The sequence below is a fragment of the Pelophylax lessonae genome, assembly GCF_965119305.1.
Source record: "Pelophylax lessonae genome assembly, chromosome: 6".
NCBI lineage: Eukaryota > Metazoa > Chordata > Amphibia > Anura > Ranidae > Pelophylax > Pelophylax lessonae.
In genome coordinates, this window is record NC_138773.1 from 196,828,271 (window position 1) to 196,850,893 (window position 22,623).

The window sequence follows — 22,623 nt, forward strand, 5'->3', positions numbered from 1 at the left end:
TGGCACAGCTTCCTCCACTGAAAATGACAAACAAACACAAGGGCGCACCAGCCTAGTGCATTATCCTTTAAAAGATTTATTTCAAAAGAAAGGTATAAAAATACTCACAAACGAGTTCTTGATAAAAGCATATCAAACAAGGTACATAGTCCTCAGCATCGAGATCTAGGGATACACTGTCCCCTGAAGCTGTAAAGGCTTACGCGTTTCGAGGCTTAGCCTCTGCTTCTATCTCTAGATGCAGAGAAGGCGTTTGATCGTGTGCACTGGGGGTTTCTACAAGCAGTTTTACAAAAGTATGGTATTACTGACTGGCTCCAAAAGGCCATTCTCTCCCTCTTTTCCTTTCCTTCAGCAAGGGTGTTATCGGATGATGCAATTTCAAAACCTTTTAACATCACCAATGGTACGAGGCAAAGATGCCCGCTTTCCCCCACAATTTTTGTGCTGATTATAAAACTGCTAGCTACAAAAAATCCCTTAATCCCAGGCATCCCCTTTGGGGACACTGAACACAAAATTAGTCTGTTCGCAGATGACATTATATAATGGTCACCAACCCAACCCATTCTCTCCCCACCATACGATCAATCCTAACCTAATATGCTGAGGTCTCCTTCTACAAACTAAATGAGACTAAATCGCTGATCATAAACCTCCATACACCTCTACAGAGTCCTTGAGACCTCACTAAGACCTTCCCCTTTATATGGGCCAATCACTCAATTCCATACTTAGGAATCAACTTAACCTCCACCACCACCCAGCTTTTTGATCACAACTACAAACCTCTCCTACAATCCCTGTCCAAAGACCTGCCATTTTATAGATCAGCTGGATTATCTAAACTAGGCGGAATTGCAGTGTTGAAAATGTTTATTTTACCCAAACTGCTTTATCTATTTAGAAGCCTTCCCATTCCTGTATCTTCCAAATTCCTTCATAACTTTCAAAAAATATTTAACCAATATGTATGGGAGTCAAAAAGGCCCAGCTGTGCCACCCATTTATTACTATGCCCCTCAGCCAATGGTTGTGCAAGTCTCCCTCATTTTCACTATTACCACCAAGCTACCCTTTTAGACCAACTTTATTTCTTGTGGCACCCCACTAAAGAAAAAATTTGGTCCACGATGGAACTTTTATTATTTACACCTCTTTCACCTCAAGACACTTTGCTCCTTAGCTCTTTAAACAATAATCCCCCATCATACACCACCCATGTATTAAGGCGTCTCTTAAAGCCTGGTCCAACCTCCTTACCTATAAAACTCCAGAACACAGTTTGTTACTACTAAACATTGACACTTTATGTGGTATTACATGGTATGATGCAATGCTTAAATATAACCCCATGGAAAAACAAAAGAATACGATTTATATGAGACCTCTATAAACCACGAACTAGCATTGTTTTCTTACCTCCAAACCAAGTTTAACCTCCTTCCCTCCAATTACTTTATGTATCTAATAATCCACCATTGTTTACAACATCATAAAATCTCTCCTGACCACTCGTCTGTTGCTATCCTACCAATTCTTCCACACAAACACATACCCATGGCAAGGGATATCCGAGTTTTGTTCCCACTTTGTCCATAAAACACTTCTGATTAAAACCCCCTCCCTGCCCAAATGGGACATAATCCTGAAATAGGCTATCCCAGAACCAACATGGCAAAAGGCCTTTATATCATCAATTAAAGCATCCCACTGTGCCGATCACTGGGAAGCATACTTGGAAATTCTCCACCAGTGGTATCTAACCCCTTTATAACTTTCTAAAATATACCCTACTCGCCAATCACACTGCTGGAGATCCTGTGGTGAAACAGGCCCCTTAATTCACGTCATGTGGTCATGTAAATCAAGTCAATCTTTTTTTAATAATGTCTTCAAATTTATTTCTGAAATCTCAGGCAAATCAACCCAGCCAGATCCCAAGTTAGCATTACTTCACCTGGGTCTGCAACAATTCCCTACCAACTCCAGAACGTTTTATATACACTTACTATATGCAGCAAAAATCAATATTACTAGACTCTGGAAGCCTGATTTAGCTCCCTCACTCTCCAATATGATCTTAGATCTTAACTGCCAATGCGAGATGGAAAGCTCTATGCTCCTCTTTTCTTCTTAAATTTACTAAAACGTGGGCTGTATGGTTCCAAAATCCTAACTGTATGGTTTTAGTATGATAACATAACTGAAAGCATAACTGAAAAATTATGGTAATTGGTAATTGAATTGTTACCCATTCACCACTTATGTTGTAATGATTGTTTCCCTTTCGTACCCCCCCCCCACACACACACACACACACAACATGTTCAAATGTTGACTTTACTTATTATAATATGCATATGTATCCTTTACAAGTACCTCAGTATAGTATTGGAATTACAACCAATCATTCTCCTATGCTTAGAAATTGTGAGCTTGTTGGTTTTTTTGGTTTGTTTTGCTTAAAGTTCAATAAAAACTATCAAAATATAAGAAAAAAATAAAATACTCCACTCTAAACAATTTTGTTTTTAAAGCTGTTAAAGTTATAGTTGTTTAGATCTGTACATATTAACATATTAGTTTTTATCCGTTTTTAAAGTTGTGAGGGCTGAATTAGACAGCCAGAATAATTAGTCCTCTCTTGTATGTAGAAAAAATCCATTACTCCATCTGGATTCTAAGTCTAGATTCAAATCTATGTTGCTGCGCTTGATGCATTTTTTGGCACGTTTTTGCAGTGCGTTTTTAAACCCATGTTTTTGATGCGTTTTTGCATGCAGTTTCCATTCATTTTTTTTGCTGTTTAACACACGGTGCATAGCTGCTTGCTAAGGAGTGGACTGAGAAGCTGGGCTGCCGCGTCCTTAACAACCGATGAGCTATCAGCTGTCAGCGGGTTTCCTCTGTGACGGCTGAATATAAAAAAAAGAATTGCCGGCAAAAAGGAGAAAAAAAACGACTTGGCCACTCCTCCAAAATAATGCACTTAACATTCGGGGGGGGGGGGGGGGGTTGATGGGGACAAGGGCCTCTTCCCCGCAACCCTGGGGAGTGGTTTTGGGGGTCTGGGGGTGGGGTACTTATCGGAATCTGGAAGCCCCCTTTAACAAGGGGCCCCCAGATTCCCCACCATGTGAATGAGTATGTACCCCTACCTATTCACCAAAAAAAAGTGTAAAAGGACACTACAAGAGTTTTTGAAAAGCCCCCCGCCCCAAAGCACCCCCACATGTTGAGGGCATGTGGCCTAGTATTGTTCAGGAGGGGGGTGGGTGCTTGCTCATCCCCTCCTTTTCCTGACCTGCCAGGCCTTATGCTCGGATAAGGGCCAGGTATGGATTTGGGGGGGAATTAGTTTTTTTTTTTCTGATTTTTCCTCTTTTTTTTATTGCCGGCAATTCTATTTTTTTTTTTACATTCAGCTGACAGCTGATGACTTATTGGTTGTTAAGAATGTGGCAGCTGGCTTCCTGGTCTGCTCCTTAGCAACCAGCTTTACACTGCACTGTTTGTTAAAGAGGTAAAAGCAAAAGAAGCAACATGCAAAACACATGTAAAATGCATCAAAAACACTTGCGCTTTTGGTGCAGGTCTATTGAAGTCTATTACACGCAAAACACAATCTGCTGCAGGAAAAAAAGTCTGTGACCCTTCCAAAAATGCACCGGCTGAAAAATGCATGTGAACGTGTACCATAGGAAACCATGTTAAATGGACTGTAGTGGGTTTCTGCAAACTGCAAAACACACTGAAAAATGCATAGGCGTGTATGTAGGGTGAAACAGGACCACAAAAATTGGATTGTGGTCATGTCTGGGACTGGTCACCACTTGACTTTGTGTCCTAGCACAAAACCAGCAGATCTATGGCAAGTGATAGCACACTAATTAGGAATAGCAGCAGACATGTATAGTAAGCTAGAGCTGACAGTAGCGGTGGATTGCTAGCATTTTGCCACAAGTTTGGATAACATTCTGCAGTGGTTTTCATGTGCGTTCCTCAGCCCCCGTTAACACTGGGGCGACCTGTCAGGCGACCTGGTCGCCTGACAGGTCGCCATAGGTCGCCTTGCATTGAGAAGCTATGGACCCGTTCTAATAGGAGCGACACAAGTCGCTCCGACTTAGAAAAAGGGTCCGGAGCTTCTTTGGGGCGACCCGGAGCGACCTGCATAGACTTCAATGTTGTGAAGTCCATGCCTGCCGCTCTGAGGTCGCGGTGCGGGCAGCGCGCCGCGACCTCGGAGGTCGCCCCGGGAAGTAGTGTCGCCCCAGTGTGAACGGGGCCTTATAATATTGTGTTACTCCGCATCAGAATGTGAGAAAAAAAATAAAAAACAAAAAAATGTTGTGTAAACACAATGAAATTTGCAGCTGCCAAAGTTTTCCTAATGCTAACCTAACACATTCAGCTGACTGTAATACCATAAATAAAACTGTGCTGCTGTATTAAATAGTGTTACTGAGAGAAATTAGGCTATGTCCTACACAAAACTCGTATTATACAAGCCTTATTATAAATATGTGAAAACAGGAAAAGTGTGAACAATAGACCATCCAATGAGTCCCTTTATAAACGTGCTACATGTGGTTAAACCATAGAAAAGTGATTGTGCTCCTGTAAAAAAAGTAACACGTGCTACACTCTATCCCCAAAAAATCCCTTATGTGTTCCCACATGGACAGACACTCGCCACAATGTTTTGACCCACTATTACTAGGTCAGTCACACTGCAATTGTAGGGTAGTATCCACGTACTTGTACACTGTTCGCACAGCACCTGATGTCAGGAAGCTGAATTTTCCACTACTCATGCACCGCCACTCAGGGAAAATCATTTCAGGGAGAAATATTCATTACATAGAACTACTTAAATGTATTTAAAAGACTTTACATAAATATTGCACTCACCTGTATTAGGACCTTTAAGGACCGCCACTATGTGTATATAGCATATCTATGGAGGAGAAGATGGCTGCTGCCACTCCGAATTCCGGAAGCAGCCTGCGTTCCACTCAATAGAAGTGATGTAGCAGACAAGGAAACCATGTCTCAATGCTTTGTGTCCTGATTGGTTATCTTCAGTAAGCTGAAGACTCCAGGGGCTCCCTGGAGTGCAGCAAAAGATTGTTTGTACTCAGTTTAACAGACAGCACTTTGTCTACTTGCAGTGCTTGAGGTCATTTTAATAGATTTTTTTCAGAATGCAGGTAAACTATAAAATCCATATATCATCATAGTCAACAATTGAAGCCTAGGAAGAAAAAACATGATGCTAGATCTTAAACGGAAGACCTTTTTCTGATGGAGACCTGCTCATCCATGTCCTATTTTTTCAAATATATACACCCAAAAGTGACATTTTGGGTCACAGGAACTCTTAAAGCAGTGGACATGTTTATATATTTTTTTTCTTAAATTGCGTTGGAGTTATCTTTTGCCAGTGAAGTTCTCTTTTCAGCTAAATGTAGACATCAGAATGCACACTGTATGCATGCCATGAGAGCAGACCCTGAGGCTACAAGAAGCAGTTTAAGCTTTACTGCAAAATGTGTTATGCTAAAGAATTTGGCTGTAAATTAGAACAAAATATGATGTATAAACATGTTGGTAAAATTCAACCTTCAGGGACAGATATAGATATGACAAAACAACATATACAGACATGTGCAACACCATGGGTATTTGTAAAAAGATTTGTTTTGTATATTATATGTACAAAGGTACTGATTTCATTTCTCTGATAACATGAAATTATGCACAGAGTCATCTAGTTTCCAAGGTGAAAATGCCAAACTGCACTCTAACCTCCCCCTCCAATGTGACAATGTGAACACCAATTAGTCTTCTGCAACTGAGATCCCACTCCCAGCTGCCACCACACTTGTATTGCTTCACTGTACAGCTCTGGGCCTGCCAGTTGGGTTTGATGTGGACCCAAAGGTGTGGAGTCATGTTGTAGGTCTTTTCCGCTGTGTGTTCTATCAGTTATTGTGAATAATGCTGGATCAGCAGAGATAAAAAGAAAGATAGGACATGCATGGGATGAGCATATCTGGGAATTTTCCAAAGCTGGGAAGCCTGATATTGGGGCAAAGTGAAGGCATGATAAGGGAAGTGTCCAGTAGCAGCATAAGTAGTATGCTCTACTGTAATGGAAGCAGCAGTTTCATAGCAACACACATAATGCACTGTGGCCATATAGGAGGCTAAAAGTGCCAAGACTTTGTAGTGACAGGCCTTTTGGAAATACAATTGCACAGTAACTAGCAGAAGAGATACTTGGGGGGGGGGGGGGGAATTGTTGGTGAGGTGGCTGGAAGAGGCTAAACGTGCCAAGATTTTATAGTAACTGGCCTTTTGGAAATGAAATTGTACAGTAACTAACAGAAGAGATACTTGGGGGGGGGGGGGGAGTCATTGTTGGCGAAGGTGGCTGGTCCCCACCTTCCCTCCCTCCCACACCTAACAATTCAGCCCCTTGTCCCAGCTCTGATGTACAGTATTGATGACAACTATTGTTTATTGTGCTGCTTAACTTCATATGAGCCCTTTAACACCAGTGGGTTGAGGCAACATGATGTCATGAGTTATTCTTGCTTTTTTTGTGTTGTGTTCACAACTCATGTTCTGGTTTACTATGATGTCATACTGTGTTTGATATGTTACCATACATTGGGGGAATGGGTGTTGTCACAATGCTGTGTCCTGCCAAAAGGAGAATATTTCACACAGGGTTCTCACTGATGGAAGTTGAGGGACTCCAGAAAGTCTATTCTGAATGTAGAAAACTAGTTTTGTAGTTTGGTAACTCCCAGATTGGTTTTCGGAGTCCAGAAGCTTCAAAGATTCTTGGGAGGGATAAAGCCTAAAACCCTGTGTCCACTTTTTACTGGAGGACAGCAGCCTGAGGGTGCAGGTATGCACCGCCTTTTTAATCAAGGATCTAACTGTAATTCAGGGCTCATTTCTCCTGAAGACAAGCTGCTGCAGGATATCTATGGGGAGAAAGACAATAGTGTCTACCCTGGACTCAAAGAGAGGTGGCTGGTCTGACCAAGCTGTTGCTTGAGAAGTTTCATTAGGAAGCTGACTGAGACAAAGTGGCAAATCTGTGGTAGGGACTACAAAGTCTGGATAGCAAGTAGGCTGGAAACGTATGTTTTGATACTGAAAACCCCTGCAAGGGCAATCCAAAAGCCCTGGAAATGTACTCCCCTGGCTGGTCTGAAATTGATGGAAAGCAATTCACTTGAGTGAAACCCCCACATCACAGTGGATAAAAATGCACATTTTACCATGTATTACCATAATACACTGGTTGGAACAGGCACTTATCCTTACTCTACACAGCTGAAAGCTTAAATCTGTCTGATATAAGTTGCTACATGTGTGTAAAAAATATAATGGCTGTGGGATAACTAAGTTATAGGAAAAAAAAATACAGACTTATCATTTGAATAGCTTTAGCATGCCTGCGGATCATTGTACTGAAAAATTATGTTTACAATTACCCAAAACAAGCTTGTAACAAAATAGGCCCTAATTTTGACAATGTATGATAAATTAGCTGTATCTGAACCATGACATTCAAATGAAGGCATCTTGTCTGATGTGTACCATACATCTCTTTGGAAATATAAAAATGCATTTTTTTCTTGACATCCTCTTGTGAGCTTAATTGATGTTCCTAACTACACTACATGACTGGAGGAATGCCTGCTACGGTATAGCAATTTTGTTAAAATGCACACAGATGGGTCAGTGTCATCTTGTCAAAGATCCGTATGAATACAATTATATTAAACAGCTTAATTTGGAACATTATAAGCCTGTGTATGTATTCAATAGTGATCCACTCACAGTAGAAAAGGAGATACCGTTAGTCAGAAAGAAAGTAAGAAACTCTGTTAGAACTGCAACAGTAAAAGTAGCCTTTTCACTTTAGATAGGGGTCAGAGCTCATATGCAAAAGGGAGCGTTCAGCTTCTATTTTTAATGTATACCAATCACCCATTGCTACCTAATGTGTAAAAAACTTACGAAGTGTTACAGCTCTGCTGATGAATGCTCAGTGGCGTGTACACCATACTCATAGTTGCCAACATTTCATAAAAATTTCCAGGCACACTTTGTAAGTCCAGCAAGCCATTGTAGGCAATGACGGAGACTTAGAGGTGGGTCGTTCATTTAAAATGGCCATGCTTCTACAAGAGGCAAATTATTACCTTATTTATTTATTCCAGACATTTATATAGCACCTCCCCACCTTGTAGCATCCCCTACCCCAACACATGCACAGCATATAACATTAAATACAATTTTACAAAGTCTTACAATAATATAACATCGGCAAAATTTATGATGATACACTCAGAAGCTGAGCCCAAATCAAAATAACACAATTGCAATGAGAATCAAGTTTGCATAAACCTCCGCAAAGATAAAATCAGTATAGTACTGACACACCTGAAACATGCCCGTGGAGAAACCATAAGTGCTGTACTGATACATCAAAACCAAGTTGGCAGGAACAAAAAAGGTACACCTTTTGACACACCAGAAACATGTCAGCAGACACCAAATCAGTACTATACTGACACACCAGAAACATGTCAGTAAACACCAAATCAGTACAATACTGACACACCAGAAACATGTCAGCAGACACCAAATCAGTACTATACTGACACACCAGAAACATGTAGGTTGACAAAGAATCAATATGCTACTGACACACCAGAAACATGTTGGCAGATACAGAATCAGTACCCTCCTGCCACACCAGAAGTGCATCTGCAGAAACCATACCATACAGAGCAAAACGTCAGGAGACCGAATCAGGGCATTACTGACACAACAGAAGGTCATCCACAGACACAGAAGTATTACTCTACTGACACAAAAGAATCATGACTACAGGTACAGAATCAGTACATTACTGACAGACCAGAAACATATCCAAAGTGCTAACACAACCAGTTCACATCAATACAATTAGTACACAACTATCAAAATCTGCTAAAAGCTAAAGCTAAATTCCAGGAATTCATATCCTTTGTAAGAAGTGAAAGCTCTCTATGAGTTACATCCAATGTGGTACATGACACCCCCTGGGCTTAGCTCTATTATTTACTATATATCTGACAAGTTTATGCCTCTGCGGAGGCTACACTACGAACTGTGAAAGGACATAAGCACGCAGAGAAGCTATACCTGCTCCTTCCCTCTGCTGCCTGTTCACAGAAGCCTTTATATTTTGTAAATGTGTTCACATAATACAAAGGCTTCTGTGATTGGGCAGGAGGTGGGGAGGCCTGGTATAGAAGCTGCAGCGACTCTACTGTTGAAGATGCCGAGACCAGAATGCAAAGTGTTGTGCTCCTGAAACTACAGCAATAGCTGTCTTTCTAGAGTTCTATAAAGCAGTCAATTAATAAAGGTAAACCCAGGGGGTGTCATGCACCTCATTGGACTTCACTCATAGTGTGCTTTCAAAAGTCCATCAAGCTTAAATGAGTGTGATGGCCAGGTGTCCACAAAGTTTTTCTCATATAATGAAAGATACTGCTTGGTACATTACTAAACAGGACATCAGTAAATGGTGACTATCAAACAGAGTATGTTTGCTGAAGGTATGCTGTCTTTCTAGTAAAAATGGGAAAATGAATGAGTATAGCTTTTTGGGGGCATGTTACTAATAATGTAACTTGAGGGTAGTATGTATTCTGCTAAAAGTATGCTTAAAATGCCACTTGCTTTATTTACAGGCCAGCAGCAGAATCTCCCCATCAACCTGATACAAGTTACCTAAAAGCATCAAAAAGCATGGATCTTGGTAAGTGTATTTTATATACAGGAACATAAACTATTTTTTTAGGTGCAGAACGCATATGATGTATGAAACAATATAACAAAATAATGAGTACCATGCTCTAAAAAAAACACACAAACTAAAATGTGAGAAAATGCAAACTATATCTCATAATTTCCCATACAAATCGCCATCAGACAGTGCATCAATGACCATACAAAATCCTCTAAGGACTGTGACAAATAGAAGGCAGTCCTCACTCAATTCTCTATGCTCCAAATATAGTGTTAAGAACAAGCCCCCATCATCACCTCCACAATGGGGAATGTCTATGCTCACAGTTAGAACCTCTAAATGATAAGAGAGCACTTAAATAAAAGAACCTCATACACTGGCGAGTCTGAATAATCCACTCTCAATCCATCCACATACGACCCCATCAGATGTAAAAAAACACATTTTCCTCTAGTTTAGGCAGAAAAAGGAAAGAACAGACTCGATCTAAATGTTCTCCACTTATTCCAGTTATTGCACAAAATGCCAAATATACATGCTCCCAAGCATAAGCAATACCAAAGGCTTCAATGAGAGATGAGCACTATGGCAAACACTTCCATCCAAACTCGTCTCATAGCGCATGATGACATCAGTTAAGGAGCACAACCACATCTTATGCATTGTGTCACCCGACGGGACTTCCTCAGTGTGATTGTTTTGTATATAATATATATCTGTATTATATATATTGTTTTTATGTAGTTTTATATATTATTGCATATGAGCACTGCACATTTTTTTATATTTTTTTAGTCATTGTATGTCAATGAAACACATTACTGTGCTAGCTGCTTTATTTATTTAGGAAGGAGGCTATGTAGGGACACCATCTATTAGTCTATTTGAAGGTATTTTAAAATCACAGACACATGTAAAAAACACCTAGATACACAGTATGAGCCTTATTTGTTCTTTCCATTGTAATATATCTAACACATTAATTTTTCATGTTTTCTGTAGAGAGACTACTTCTATTATCAGTATTCGGTATTCTGTATATAAAGGCATGTGCCGTTGCCTTTGCCGTTACCAATGTGAAGGTGTCACATGTTTATACTGTATACATTTTTGATGTTGGTGTCTTAAAATATGTAGACATCAGAAGATGTACAGGTCTTAAGACTTATGTCAACATTTTGGAATTGTCAGTTGCCTTATTTGGATTCCAGTGACAATTTTCAAGGTAGGTTTGCAATTGATTGAAGGCTTTGGGACAATATTACCAATTGGTATATGGAATGCGTATTGTGCTGTAAAACAAAGAAACAGGTTGCTTCCCTCTCCAGCTGGATATATTTAACCTTCTGTTGTTCCCCTACCACTACTTTCAGCCCCCAGGAAAATAAACTCTTTGGAGCCACTCTGTCTTTCTCAAAGCTTACACATGGTTAATGACTCTTCCTCTGTTTCTATGTGATAATGGTGTCAAATGAGAGAACAAGGCATGAATCATGTACTTTTTCATGTCTAAAAGTACCTGTATTTCTATTGCTTCATTTGACTGCAGAGCCAGATTAGAAGAGAAGTTTTGGATTAAAAAAAAACAAACATTTATACTCCCCTAGGTCAGATTGAGGCTGCATCTTTTCCCAGCCGCCTCTATACCAAGAACTGAGCTATCAAATACCTTTTTTGCACAGTTATTGGTCTTCAGTGAGCAGAGAGCCGGTGACTGTCATCCACTCTCTGTTTGGCCCCTCCAGGGCTCACTGGAGTGTCACGGGACATTAAAGTCGTGATCTCTCCATAGTCTGGACCGGCTGAGTTACACTGTTGCCTTGAATATGAGTCACAGGCGTGCAGAACAAAGTGCACTCCTGCGATCCCCAGGAGAAGTAGGGCCAAATAGTTTTTGGCCCTACTTCTCCTTTAGGACTAAACAGGGCACCAAGGCAACTTAACACCTTTGGGTCCTCTTCGTGAACCAACCTCCTTGTATGCACAAAAGAAATGAGGGTGTTTTCCTTGTATGCACATGTCCACATATTCCAATAATATTAAAGATTAACTTAAGGCAGAGGTTTAAAACAAAAAAGCAGCTCTGGCTGTACTGCCCCCTCCTCTCTGGCCTCATTCTCCACAGTTAGCTTGTAAGCTCTTCCATTTTATGTGTCTTCCCTTGAATACCCTACTAGATTCTAAGCTACTCTGTATTCTCCCTTATTCCCTATTATACTGTAAATGTTTCCTTCTTCTGTATCCTATGTTAGACCCGGATAGATTTTACGCTCTTCCACCTTCTGCATCTTTTCTTATATGCTAATAAATTGTAAGCTCTTCTACTATCTCTATCCTTCTTTTACCCTAATAAAATGTAAATGTTTAATTCTTAGTGTCCTTTCTTATACCCTAATAGATTATAACCTCTTCTAACTTCTGTATCTTCTCTTATACTCTAATAGATTGTAAGCCCTTCTACTATCTGTCCATCTATCTACTTTTAGGCTGGCCAAATTTTGATCCATGTATGGGCAGGCTGATTGTATACAAGTTGATCTGTTGATTGACTTGTGTACAACCAGCCTGTCAGTTTTTTTTTTTTTTTTTTTTTTTGAATGATCAGTGCTGCTGACTATAGCCGGCAACACTGATCATTGTGTTGTGATGGCAGGGAAGGTTACCCTCTGTCAGAATACAGTACCACAGCAGGAACGATTCCCCCATCCACATCGAGTGCGTGGATGGGGGATTTGGCTCATTTGTTTTTACATTCAACCTGCTGCATGTATAGCGAACATTACACTTAGACTATAAGTTCTTCCAACTTCTATTACCTCCTTAATATCCTATTAGAATATAAGCTCTTACACTTTTTAATTCCTCCCTTATAAACTAATAGAATGTAAACTCTTCCACCTTCTTTAGCCCTTTTTTTTATACCATAAAAGAATGTAAGCTTTTCTTCCTTTTGTATGCTCCGTTATACCCTAATAGATTATAAAATCTTCCATATTGTGTATCCTTACCTCCACCCTAATATATTGTAAGCGCTTTCTCCCTGTGTGTCATCTGTTATAACATATAGTGCTCTTTCACCTTTTGATTACTCTCTTCTACTCTAATATATGCATGTTACCACCATTTGTTACCATTATTTGTATCGGTGCCCTGTGGGGCCATTCCTTGTGAATGACACCCTAGTACACCTCCACAATGCATGTGTGCTGCAAAGCAATACAACACAGCACAACACACAGTGTCTTGTAGATTGTTATACGATAAAATGTAGCCTAACCTATTTTTTCTTGCATTTCAAGGCATTTAAGCCCAATTGTCTTCTTGGGGCTGTATAACGCACTGCAACACACAACAACATATAGGCAGCGTACCCTGTAATTGTGGAAGGGAATTGCGCATAATTCCACATCCAAGCTTGCTCCTCCCTCTTTTTCAGTATCCTACATGCTTCTCTTCCAGTCCCGGGCAAAAATCTGCTGAGAGTGACAATGACATCACTACTCAGCAGGATGGGAGAGTTTGTCACTTGGGGCCCACTGACATTTAGGAAAATTAGGCTCCTGTATACCCATCTGGCATGACTAATCCTCTATTGTGGAAAATTGTGTTGAAGGAGTAGGTGAGTTTTGGTGGTGATTTATATGTCACAGCCTGACTTTGTACATTTGCACTACTTGTATTAAAGCTTGTTGGATAGCAAGAGAAGAACAGTGGATGTACAGCATGTTTGTCTGTAAGTGATAGGACCATACCATGGCTATACTGCGGCTTTAAAGAAAAATAAAGGCACATTTGTAAAGTACATCAATGTGCTTTAGAAATGAGCTGAACACTTTTCTGTCTTCAGGACTCTGAAATAAGTAAAGCCAGGCCATGTTACTAACCTCTTCTCAAATCATGGAGTGTTCTTTGCAGCGTTATGCAGAGAATAACCTGTGGAACACAGCAGTCTCCACATTGCACTCTGCACTTGATGGATGGCACATAAAATGCAGGCACAATGGGTGTCTGTTCTCTTTTAAAACTGGACATCTTAGGGCTAATTTACACTAGCATTGCTAGCATTGTATCCCCTCTTCATCACCTGCTTTAACCCCTTGAACCCCATATTAGTGAACTGTGCATAGTGGTCACGCTGCACCCCAATCTAGTTGAATGGGTTGTGTTCAGTGGGCGGTAGTGCCCGCTAAATGCAACAGCAGGAATACTTTTTGCTGTGCTGTAATGCAAAGCCTCATGGCTGCGGCATTAGTGTGCATCTAAAGGGGGAGTGATAGGGGGCAGTAAAACCACAGCTCAGCTGTGTGACTGTAGACATGCTCTGTGGCTTGGACTGTACTCTATATATTAGAATCACCCCACAACTGCGTTCTTCCTTCCACTGATTGAGAGGGCATTCCTCCTCCCACTGATACCAACTGATGACTATCACTGACTGCCAGGGCATTCAGTGTTTTGCTGGCTCCTGTTTTTCTTTAGCTGACTGTCAGGGGATTCTTACTTCCACTGACTTCCAGAGCAATCTTCCTCCCAATGACTTCTGACATTGGGGCAGTCTTCCTCCCACTGATCCATGGGGCATTATTTATCCCAATGACTACCAAAGCATTCTTCTGTCAATTGATTGCCAGGGCATTCTTCCTAACAACTAACCACTGGGGGCATTCTTCATCCTGCTGACTGCCAAGGCATTCTTTCACTCATTGACTGTTAGGACATTCTTCATCTCACTGAACTCCAAGGTGGTTTTCTTCCACTGACTGTTGACACTGGGCCATTCCTCCTCCCACTAACTGCTAGGGCATTCTTCCTCCCACTGACTGCCAGGATATTATTGTCCTTGTTGACTATTAGCTAATTCTTCCTCCCACTTACAGCCAGGGCAATCTTACTTTCACTGACTGCTGAGACTGGAGCACTCTTCCTACAACTGTGGCAATCTTTCTCACCCTGACTGCTGGGGTATTCTTCCTCTCACTTACCACCAGGGTGTTCTTCCTCCTACTGGCTGCTGAGACACTCTTTCTCCCACTGACTGTTTTCTTCCTTCTTACTGCCAGGGCATTCTTCCTTCCACGAACCAACAGAACAATCATCCTTGCATTGACTGCTGAGACACTCTTTCTCCCACTGACTGTCAAGGCATTCATACCTCCCAGTAGTCCCAGATTTGACAGAACTATCTTAAAATGTGCGAGAAATTCCAGGGTCCTATGAACCCCAGCAGAATCCCACCTCCAAAACTCTGCTCACCACTTGACATACAGCAATAGGAAATGAAATGGGCTATGCCTCGCATACTCCACCTAGGTGATGCCAAATATGTACAGGCCACTAAACACAAGTGCCTTCCTCTCACCCCATTTCCCACCTCCTTTATATCAATGTTTTGTTTTGTTTTTTTTTCCACTGTGCTATAAATTATATACATCTGATCAATGTGCTTGTTGGCTATCTGTCTATTTTTTTTTTTTTTTTTTTTTTTTTAATGGGTTTTATGTGCACCTGTGATACTCTTACTCATAGTATAGTAATTATGAAATATTTTGTAAATAGTAAGAATGTGGTAAATGTGGGCACTTTGTACCATTGAGCAGGCTCAGATTCTATAAAATCAAGCCTCTTAAAGCCACATACAATTTTTAGCATAATTTATACACACCTACTTTTTGCCACAGTGTGCAAACATCAGGAGGTATGCTTAAGGCCTCATGCACACTGGACATTCTAAAAATGCCAGTAGCATTAACTGTAGAAATCTGTAGCTGTAGAATGTGTTTTAAGGAAATGAAGTGTTGTATTCAAGCTCTCCCGATCCCAAAAAAGGCTTCATCAGTGCTTCTCACTATTATCAACACCTACTAGACACACAAAATACATATAAATGCTGGAAATGTGTGTATATATAAAAAAAAACAAAAAAAAAAAAAAACTTAAGTTTAGAAGCATGATTATAGTGAAAGAGAGAAGCATTTTATTCTGAATCCCAATCTAAATGTTAGTTTCATCCCCTCGAAACACTGTAGTGCTCCAAAGCTTTGCTATTTTCTGCTAAACTATTAGTTATATGGACCCTGTTAAACAAAACAACTTCTGCTGCATTTTATTACCATCTGTATATTCAACTATATATGTGTGCCCAACATATCTAGTAAGTAGATCAGTCAGGATTTGCATTTGAATTAGGAACTACATTTGCTGACAGTGCCCTCCCAATAAGCCTCCCTGTGGGTCCCATGACCAGTATGCCTGGCTTTTGATATGTTCATCACCATTGGTGCTTCTACGTTAATTTATCTCAGGCTGACAGCCAGAAGTTCTAAAGTAATCTGCATTCTTTGGCTATCTTTCAGTAAACATGACAGTACAAGTGTCTGATGCTATCCAAGCTGTTCTACGCAATAAACAAGTGTGCTAGGTAAAAAAAAAAGTAAGCGAGTGGTCAGATGATCAAAAGCGCTTATCTATGGGCCCCTTCTGGTGTGGTCTGCTAGTGAAATATATGTACAATAATCTGTGCTGTTTTTTTTTGTTTTGTTTTCCTCTCGTTGAGATGCTTCTTTTGGAAGAGTGTAACACTACCCACATTTGCATTATTAAAATAAAACCTAGCATATATCCTTCAATTTCATTTACCAAAACATAATTAAATAACAGTAAATCTGTTTCTCCTCTCCTCTGCACAAAACAATATTTTTACCCTTGCAGTGCAGGTACAGCCCCACTGAAAGGTATATATATATATATATATATATATATATATATATATATATATATATATACCTATCTTCCCAGAGTTAACTAACAATGCAAATGCAAAAAAAAATATTTTTTGTTAACCTTCCACGAGTACTCGCCACACACCTTTGATTGAGCAGCCCTGCTGATTTTAAATGAGAGAAACCCCCTCCCAATGTCCTTGGGGGGAGGAGGGGGTCTCGGGGAGTGAGAGCTAGGATGCTTAATAACATGTCACACCCAAAATATGGATGTAACATGTTGCTAAAGGTGTAGCTAGCATTTAAATTTGTTTGCAGCATTTGACCCAATTACCCAAGCAGGAGATGAGGATTCTTGGGGTATTCTGTGCACTAATTGTGTACAGAATAACTCCCGGCTGCCATCTTGCACAAAAGTGACAATTTAAGTTTTGGACACTTTTGGAAAATCTCATTGGCTTTAAAAATAAAACATAACGATAATTCATAGTAACATCAATATACAAATTGTTTTATCAGTGGACAAAATGATGCAGAATTTGGAAGGCTGTTATTATTTCATCCAGGAGTTAAAATGTTTTAATTGATGTATCCAAGAAACAGATTCAGTCTTTTTCTGATGGTGCGTGAAACACAGAAATTGTGTTTCAGCTAAAGGATAAGTTCAACATTGTAAAAATAAATAAATATATGCACATTTTTTTATTTTTTTTTGCAGGTTAAAAAAATATGCATTTATTTTTTTTTACTAGGAGCCTGCAAAGCATTGCACCCACGTTCAGCAGATGCAATGCAGGGCTCCTGCAGACTGTCGGTGTATCTGTCTGCTCAAAACTCCTACGAGCAGGCAGTTACACAATGACAGGAAGAAACACTGAACTGTCTAGAGGGCTCAACTGTGCTCTGGTAGTTCATTGAGAGCTATAAGCTGACAGCCACAAGGACTGTCGATACTTGTAGTTCTCCCATTCACAGAACTCTGTGAATAAATGATGCAGGTGGGTGGGCGGAGCCCCACATGGCTACCTTTTTTTTTCAAGCATGGAGGTGGGAGTGCACATTGTCTGGGGCTGCATGAGTGCTGCCAGCACTGGGGAACTACAGTTCATTGAGGGAACCATGAATGCCAACATCTACTGTGACATACTGAGGCAGAGCCTGATCCCCCTCCCTTCGGAGATGGCACTGCAGGGCAGTATTCCAAGATGATAACCCCAAACACACCTCCAAGATGACCACTGCCTTGCTAAAGAAGCTGAGGATAAAGGTGATGGAATGGCCAAGCATGTCTCCAGACCTAAACCCTAATGAGCATCTGGGGGGCATCCTCAAACAGAAGGTGGAGGAGCGCAAGGTCTATAACATCCACCAGCTCTGTGATGTCATCATGGGGGAGCGGAAGTGAACTCCAGTGGCAACCTTTGAAGCTCTGGTGAACTCCAAGAGGGCTAAGGCAGTGCTGGAAAAAAATGGTGACCACACAAAATATTGACACTTTGGGCCCAATTTCGACATTTCCACTTAGGGGTGTACTCACTTTTGTTGCCAGCGGTTTAAACATTAATGGCTGTGTGTTGAGTTATTTTGAGGAGACAGCAAATTAACACTGTTTATACAAGCTGTACACTCACTACTTTACATTGTAGCAAAGTGTAATTTCTTAAGTGTTGTCACATGAAAATAAAATATATACAAAAATGTTAGGGGTGTACTCACTTTTGTGAGATACTGTATGTACCGCAATTTGGTGTTAAAATCCTAAAATCTTACAGTGTCTTTTTTGGAACAACTTAATGGCCTTTTTCAAAGTACAATTTATACTGAGAAATATAATTTTCTGTGTCAAACAAAATACGACTTTTGTTTTATCTGGTTATGGAATCATTTTGTCTCTTAGTCTTCTATCCGCCATTTCCACAGAGCACATGGAACATTTTAACAACCATAGTTACACTTAATGATAAGTGTTATTTGTACTCTCGTAATTTGCAATGTACCCATTTATAGAGGGGAGCTGGGAAAAGTAAGGTTTAATGAAGGTCTCTGTTCATTCTGTACAAAGGGGGCTCTTTCATTATATTACAACTGTACATCTATAGAAAATAGAACAAGACCAGGGATGTTTTTCTTCCACCCTACTCTGTAAAGATCTATGATGTTTCATTGGGTTTATTTGTGGTCAGCTGTGTTAACAATTTGTTTACTTCATATAAAAAAAAGTATTTAAAATCTAGTGATTTTTTTTTAGAATTTCTATAGGATCAAAGCAATTTTACCAATTTGACCAAATAGCTATGATTTGTTAGTATAGTTTTTATTAACAATTTGAACATTTTGGGGGGATTGTTTTGTAAATACTGGAGTAATACTGGAGTAGTTGCTAAAATCATTGGCCGTGTCCATCTTTTCATCCTCTGGGGGAAAACATACTGTGACAGGAAGTCGGCTGAATCTGGGAATGTAGTCACAGGAAGGAGATACATTTCCACCTGATTGAGAAGTCCATTAGTTAATTTGGGGTGTTGGCTACAGAGCTAGCCAGCAGGAAGTTGAAAGGCCTTCACCTGTTCAGAATGAGGGAGTTAAGGCTCTATAATTTGTTCAGAGAAAGTCCTATTGTTTGCTGCCTCCAGAAGCTGCATCCTGAAGCCATGTGGGCTGGGAGCAGGAGGACAGTCAACGTGTGCCTCCCGACAGGATGTGTGGGCCTGGGAGAAGACCCCCCGGAGTGATGTGTGCCCGGGACGGTAACCAAGAGTGAAGACGTCTCAAAGGTGAGAAGACGAAGTGTTGTTGATGTGAAAGAAAACAAAGGGACATGTTCAATGGACAATGTTTGTGCTGTGTGGAAAGCAAACAAATGGACATTTGAGTGTCTGCTGGAGGATCAGCAGTGTCGGCCCAACAGTAGGTTGGGAAGACTTCTTAGGTAGGTTCCAGCGTGAGAAGGTAGCCGCCCACAGAGGCAAGGATTTATTTTGTTTTATTTTATTTTGATGTTTTTGCTGCATGCACTTGTTTGAAGAATAAACCTGTTGTTTGCAAGCACTTTTGGGCTATTTCTCTGTGAAAACGCACCCCCCAAGGAGTCATCTACACCCGCCACCGAGCTAATCCCTCACATATGGTGGAGGTATGCAGTGGGCAGAAGCAGCAAGATCCCTGCAAGGAAGTGCAAATGTTTGATGAACTTTGTCTGGTGCATGAGATTGCACAATCTATGTGTGCAGGAGAGAAGATCCTGACAGAAAAAAAAAAAAAAAAAAAAAAGTGTTTTAAAGAGACAGGGGTCTCAAAAAATTTTTTGATGAACTTTGTTGTGTCTGGTGCAAGTGACTGCACAAACTGTGTGCGCAGGAAAAGAGATCCTGCAAGAGAGAGAACAACTACATGTGTTAAAGAGACAGTGGTCTGAAAATTTTTTTGCTGGACTGTGAAAAATTTGTTTGTGGAGTTATTGAAGATGGGGCGATCCAAACGCCTGAAAAATGCAAAGATAGATGAAATGAGAGACCGAATTCTATGGATGGAGGGGATGCTACCATTTGAACCAGCCCCATCCATGCCTGAACGGAATCGGCTAAAGAGAAAAGTTGTTGTCCCTAGCAACACTGGGGCAAATGAAACTGCTTTGGAGACGCAGGGTTCTCAGATGAAAAGTAAACCCAAAATGGGGGAGATGCTGAAACAACGGAGCTTTGCAGCTCAACAAAAGGATCACCAAGAGAGCATGGCAGGCTGGAAACAGAGACGCCAGCAGCCAATGGAGGCCATCGGTTTGGAAGAAACCGAGTATGTGTGCAGGGCTGAGTTGGATGCCTTGCAACGGAAAATGGAAGAAAAGGAACAAGCCTTGGAATTGCTTAAAATGGAGCATAGAAACTTGCAGGAAATGAATGAACTACTCAAGTCTCATGTGTTACAGTGGGAAGAATCCACTGCTCTTCTTTTGGTCGAGTTGCAAAAACGCAGAGAGACTATAATGGAGAAAGATACCATCCTCATGGAAAAGGAAAGTGAAATTCAGACTTTGCAGAAGCAAAGTATGGCTGATATGTTGGAGTTGCGTAATCAGCTGGAAAAAAGTCTTCAGTCTTTGGGAGCTACAAAAATAGACCTGCAGGAGTCGCAGGAACAGAATGTTGCTCTGAAAGCGACATTGTCTCTCAGCGACAAAGAGAAAAGTGAAAGAGAGGCTAAATTACTGAGTACTGTATATGAGCTCACCACTTTGAGCAATGTGGTAGATGAATGGCGTGCGGACTGTGAAAGTTGGAAAGGGGAAGCCCAACGTGTCCAGCAGCAGTTAAAGGAGAAAGAAGCCTGTGTGGCAGAATTACATTCTTATTCCCAGATGCTAGCCAATGAGGTGAAGGCTCTTATGCAGGGAAAAGGAGATTGTGAACATAAGAGGGAAAAAGTAGAGGCACAGCTTCTGGAATCGCAAGTCAAGGTGTCAGAAGGTGACCGATTGTGTGCTAAGCTGTCAGAGAAGGCAAACCGACTGCAGGTTGAGTTGGACAATGTTACAAATCAGCTTTCTCAAGCAGACAGCAAATCTAGAGAAATTGCGGAAGATTTTTCTATCTTGGAATCGCAGCTGCAAGACACGCAGGAACTCTTACAGGAAGAGAGGTGTCAAAGGCTGAGTTTTAGCACAAAGCTCAAACAAATGGAAGATGAGAAAAATGGCTTCCTGGAACAATTAAAAGAGGAGGCGGAAGCAAAGAAAAACCTATCAGAGCAAGTCGCAACATTGCAAGCTCAGATAGCGGATATGAAAAAACGCATGGAAGAAAGCGTTGGTTCATTACAGAGTGTTGAAGATGTGAAAAAGAAGTTTGATCAGATGCTTGGTGAAGAGAAGACTGTGTCTGCAAAATATGCAGAAGAACGCGACCGTGCAAAAACGGAGGCGCGTGATAACGAGAGCAAAGCCCTGTTCTTGGCTCGCTCTTTGGAGGAAGTTCTAGAGTGTAAGGCTGAACTAGAAAGTGTTAACAAACAGCTGCGTACAGAAATGGAAGAATTGGTCAGCTCCAAGGATGATGTTGTGAAAAGCGTTCAGGAGCTAGAAAAGTCTAAACGAGCCTTAGAACAGCAAGTAGAAGAGATGAAGATTCCGTTGCAGGAACTGGAAGAGGAATTCCAGGCAACAGAGGATCTGTCCCAAAGAGGGGATAGTGTGCCTGATGCAGTTTTTAAAAGGATCAGTGTTTTGGGGTCTGTCCTGAGTGAGCCTCAGAAATGTGATGACACGTGGCTTGAATCACCCCTTTGGAATAAACCGTTCCTTCAAAAACTTCAAGCATTGGAAAATGTATCATTAGAACTTCAGCAAATAAAGGAGTTGTGTAAGAAATGTGATGATTTCTCAGTTCAGGCTGAAAACCTAGTGGAGAAAACTAAAGCGGAGAAAACTAAAGCAAGTGATATAAATCTGGGAGGAAAAAGCAAACGCCACCTAGTGGAGAAAACTAAGGCTGTTGGTGAAAACGTGAAGCAAATGAATTTCAAGTGCCTTTCAGAGAATATTTCTAAAATGAAACTGGTAAAAGACGGGTGGCAGAAGTTTGATCGTGATCTTGAGATGCATTCCATGTGGAATTCAGATAGAGAAAAAGAACTAGGTGACCTTGAGCGGTCAAATAGTTCAGCAGAAAGTGCATTGAAGAAACCTGTAAAAGAATGTGTTGCAGTTCCATGCTTCTTCACTGATGCAGAGAGGAGGTCTATAATGGATACCACCCAGATCGCTGGGTTCAACTGTGTTGTTGCCTTTGACCCCTATGTTGGTGGAAGGAAAGTTGATGATGTTCTGGTTGGCTTCTTCTGTGAAGAGTTTGGCAAGAAATATAAACTCAATATCAAATCAAATAGTAGGCCTTTACTGCGACTCGCTCAGGAGGGCGAAAAGTTTAAGAAGTTGATGAGTGCAAATGCTTCAGATCTGCCTATGAATATGAAATGTTTGAATGATATTGATATCTCTGGGAAAAGGAACAGGGGTCACTTTGAAGAAATGTGTGACAGCCTGTTGTCTCAATTGGAAAATCCTCTGCACAGCAT

General features: G+C 40.8%; 1 protein-coding gene across 3 annotated transcripts in view; it reads left to right on the forward strand.

Annotated features, from left to right (window-relative positions):
* PARD3B (par-3 family cell polarity regulator beta) overlaps positions 1 to 22,623 on the forward strand; it is a 2,025,707-nt gene that overhangs the window by 798,058 nt on the left and 1,205,026 nt on the right. For all 3 annotated transcript variants that reach the window (XM_082260765.1, XM_082260766.1, XM_082260767.1), the window contains exon 15: positions 9,777 to 9,844. In XM_082260765.1, coding sequence (XP_082116891.1) covers positions 9,777 to 9,844 — 68 coding nt within the window. The remainder of the gene's footprint in view (positions 1 to 9,776; positions 9,845 to 22,623) is intronic.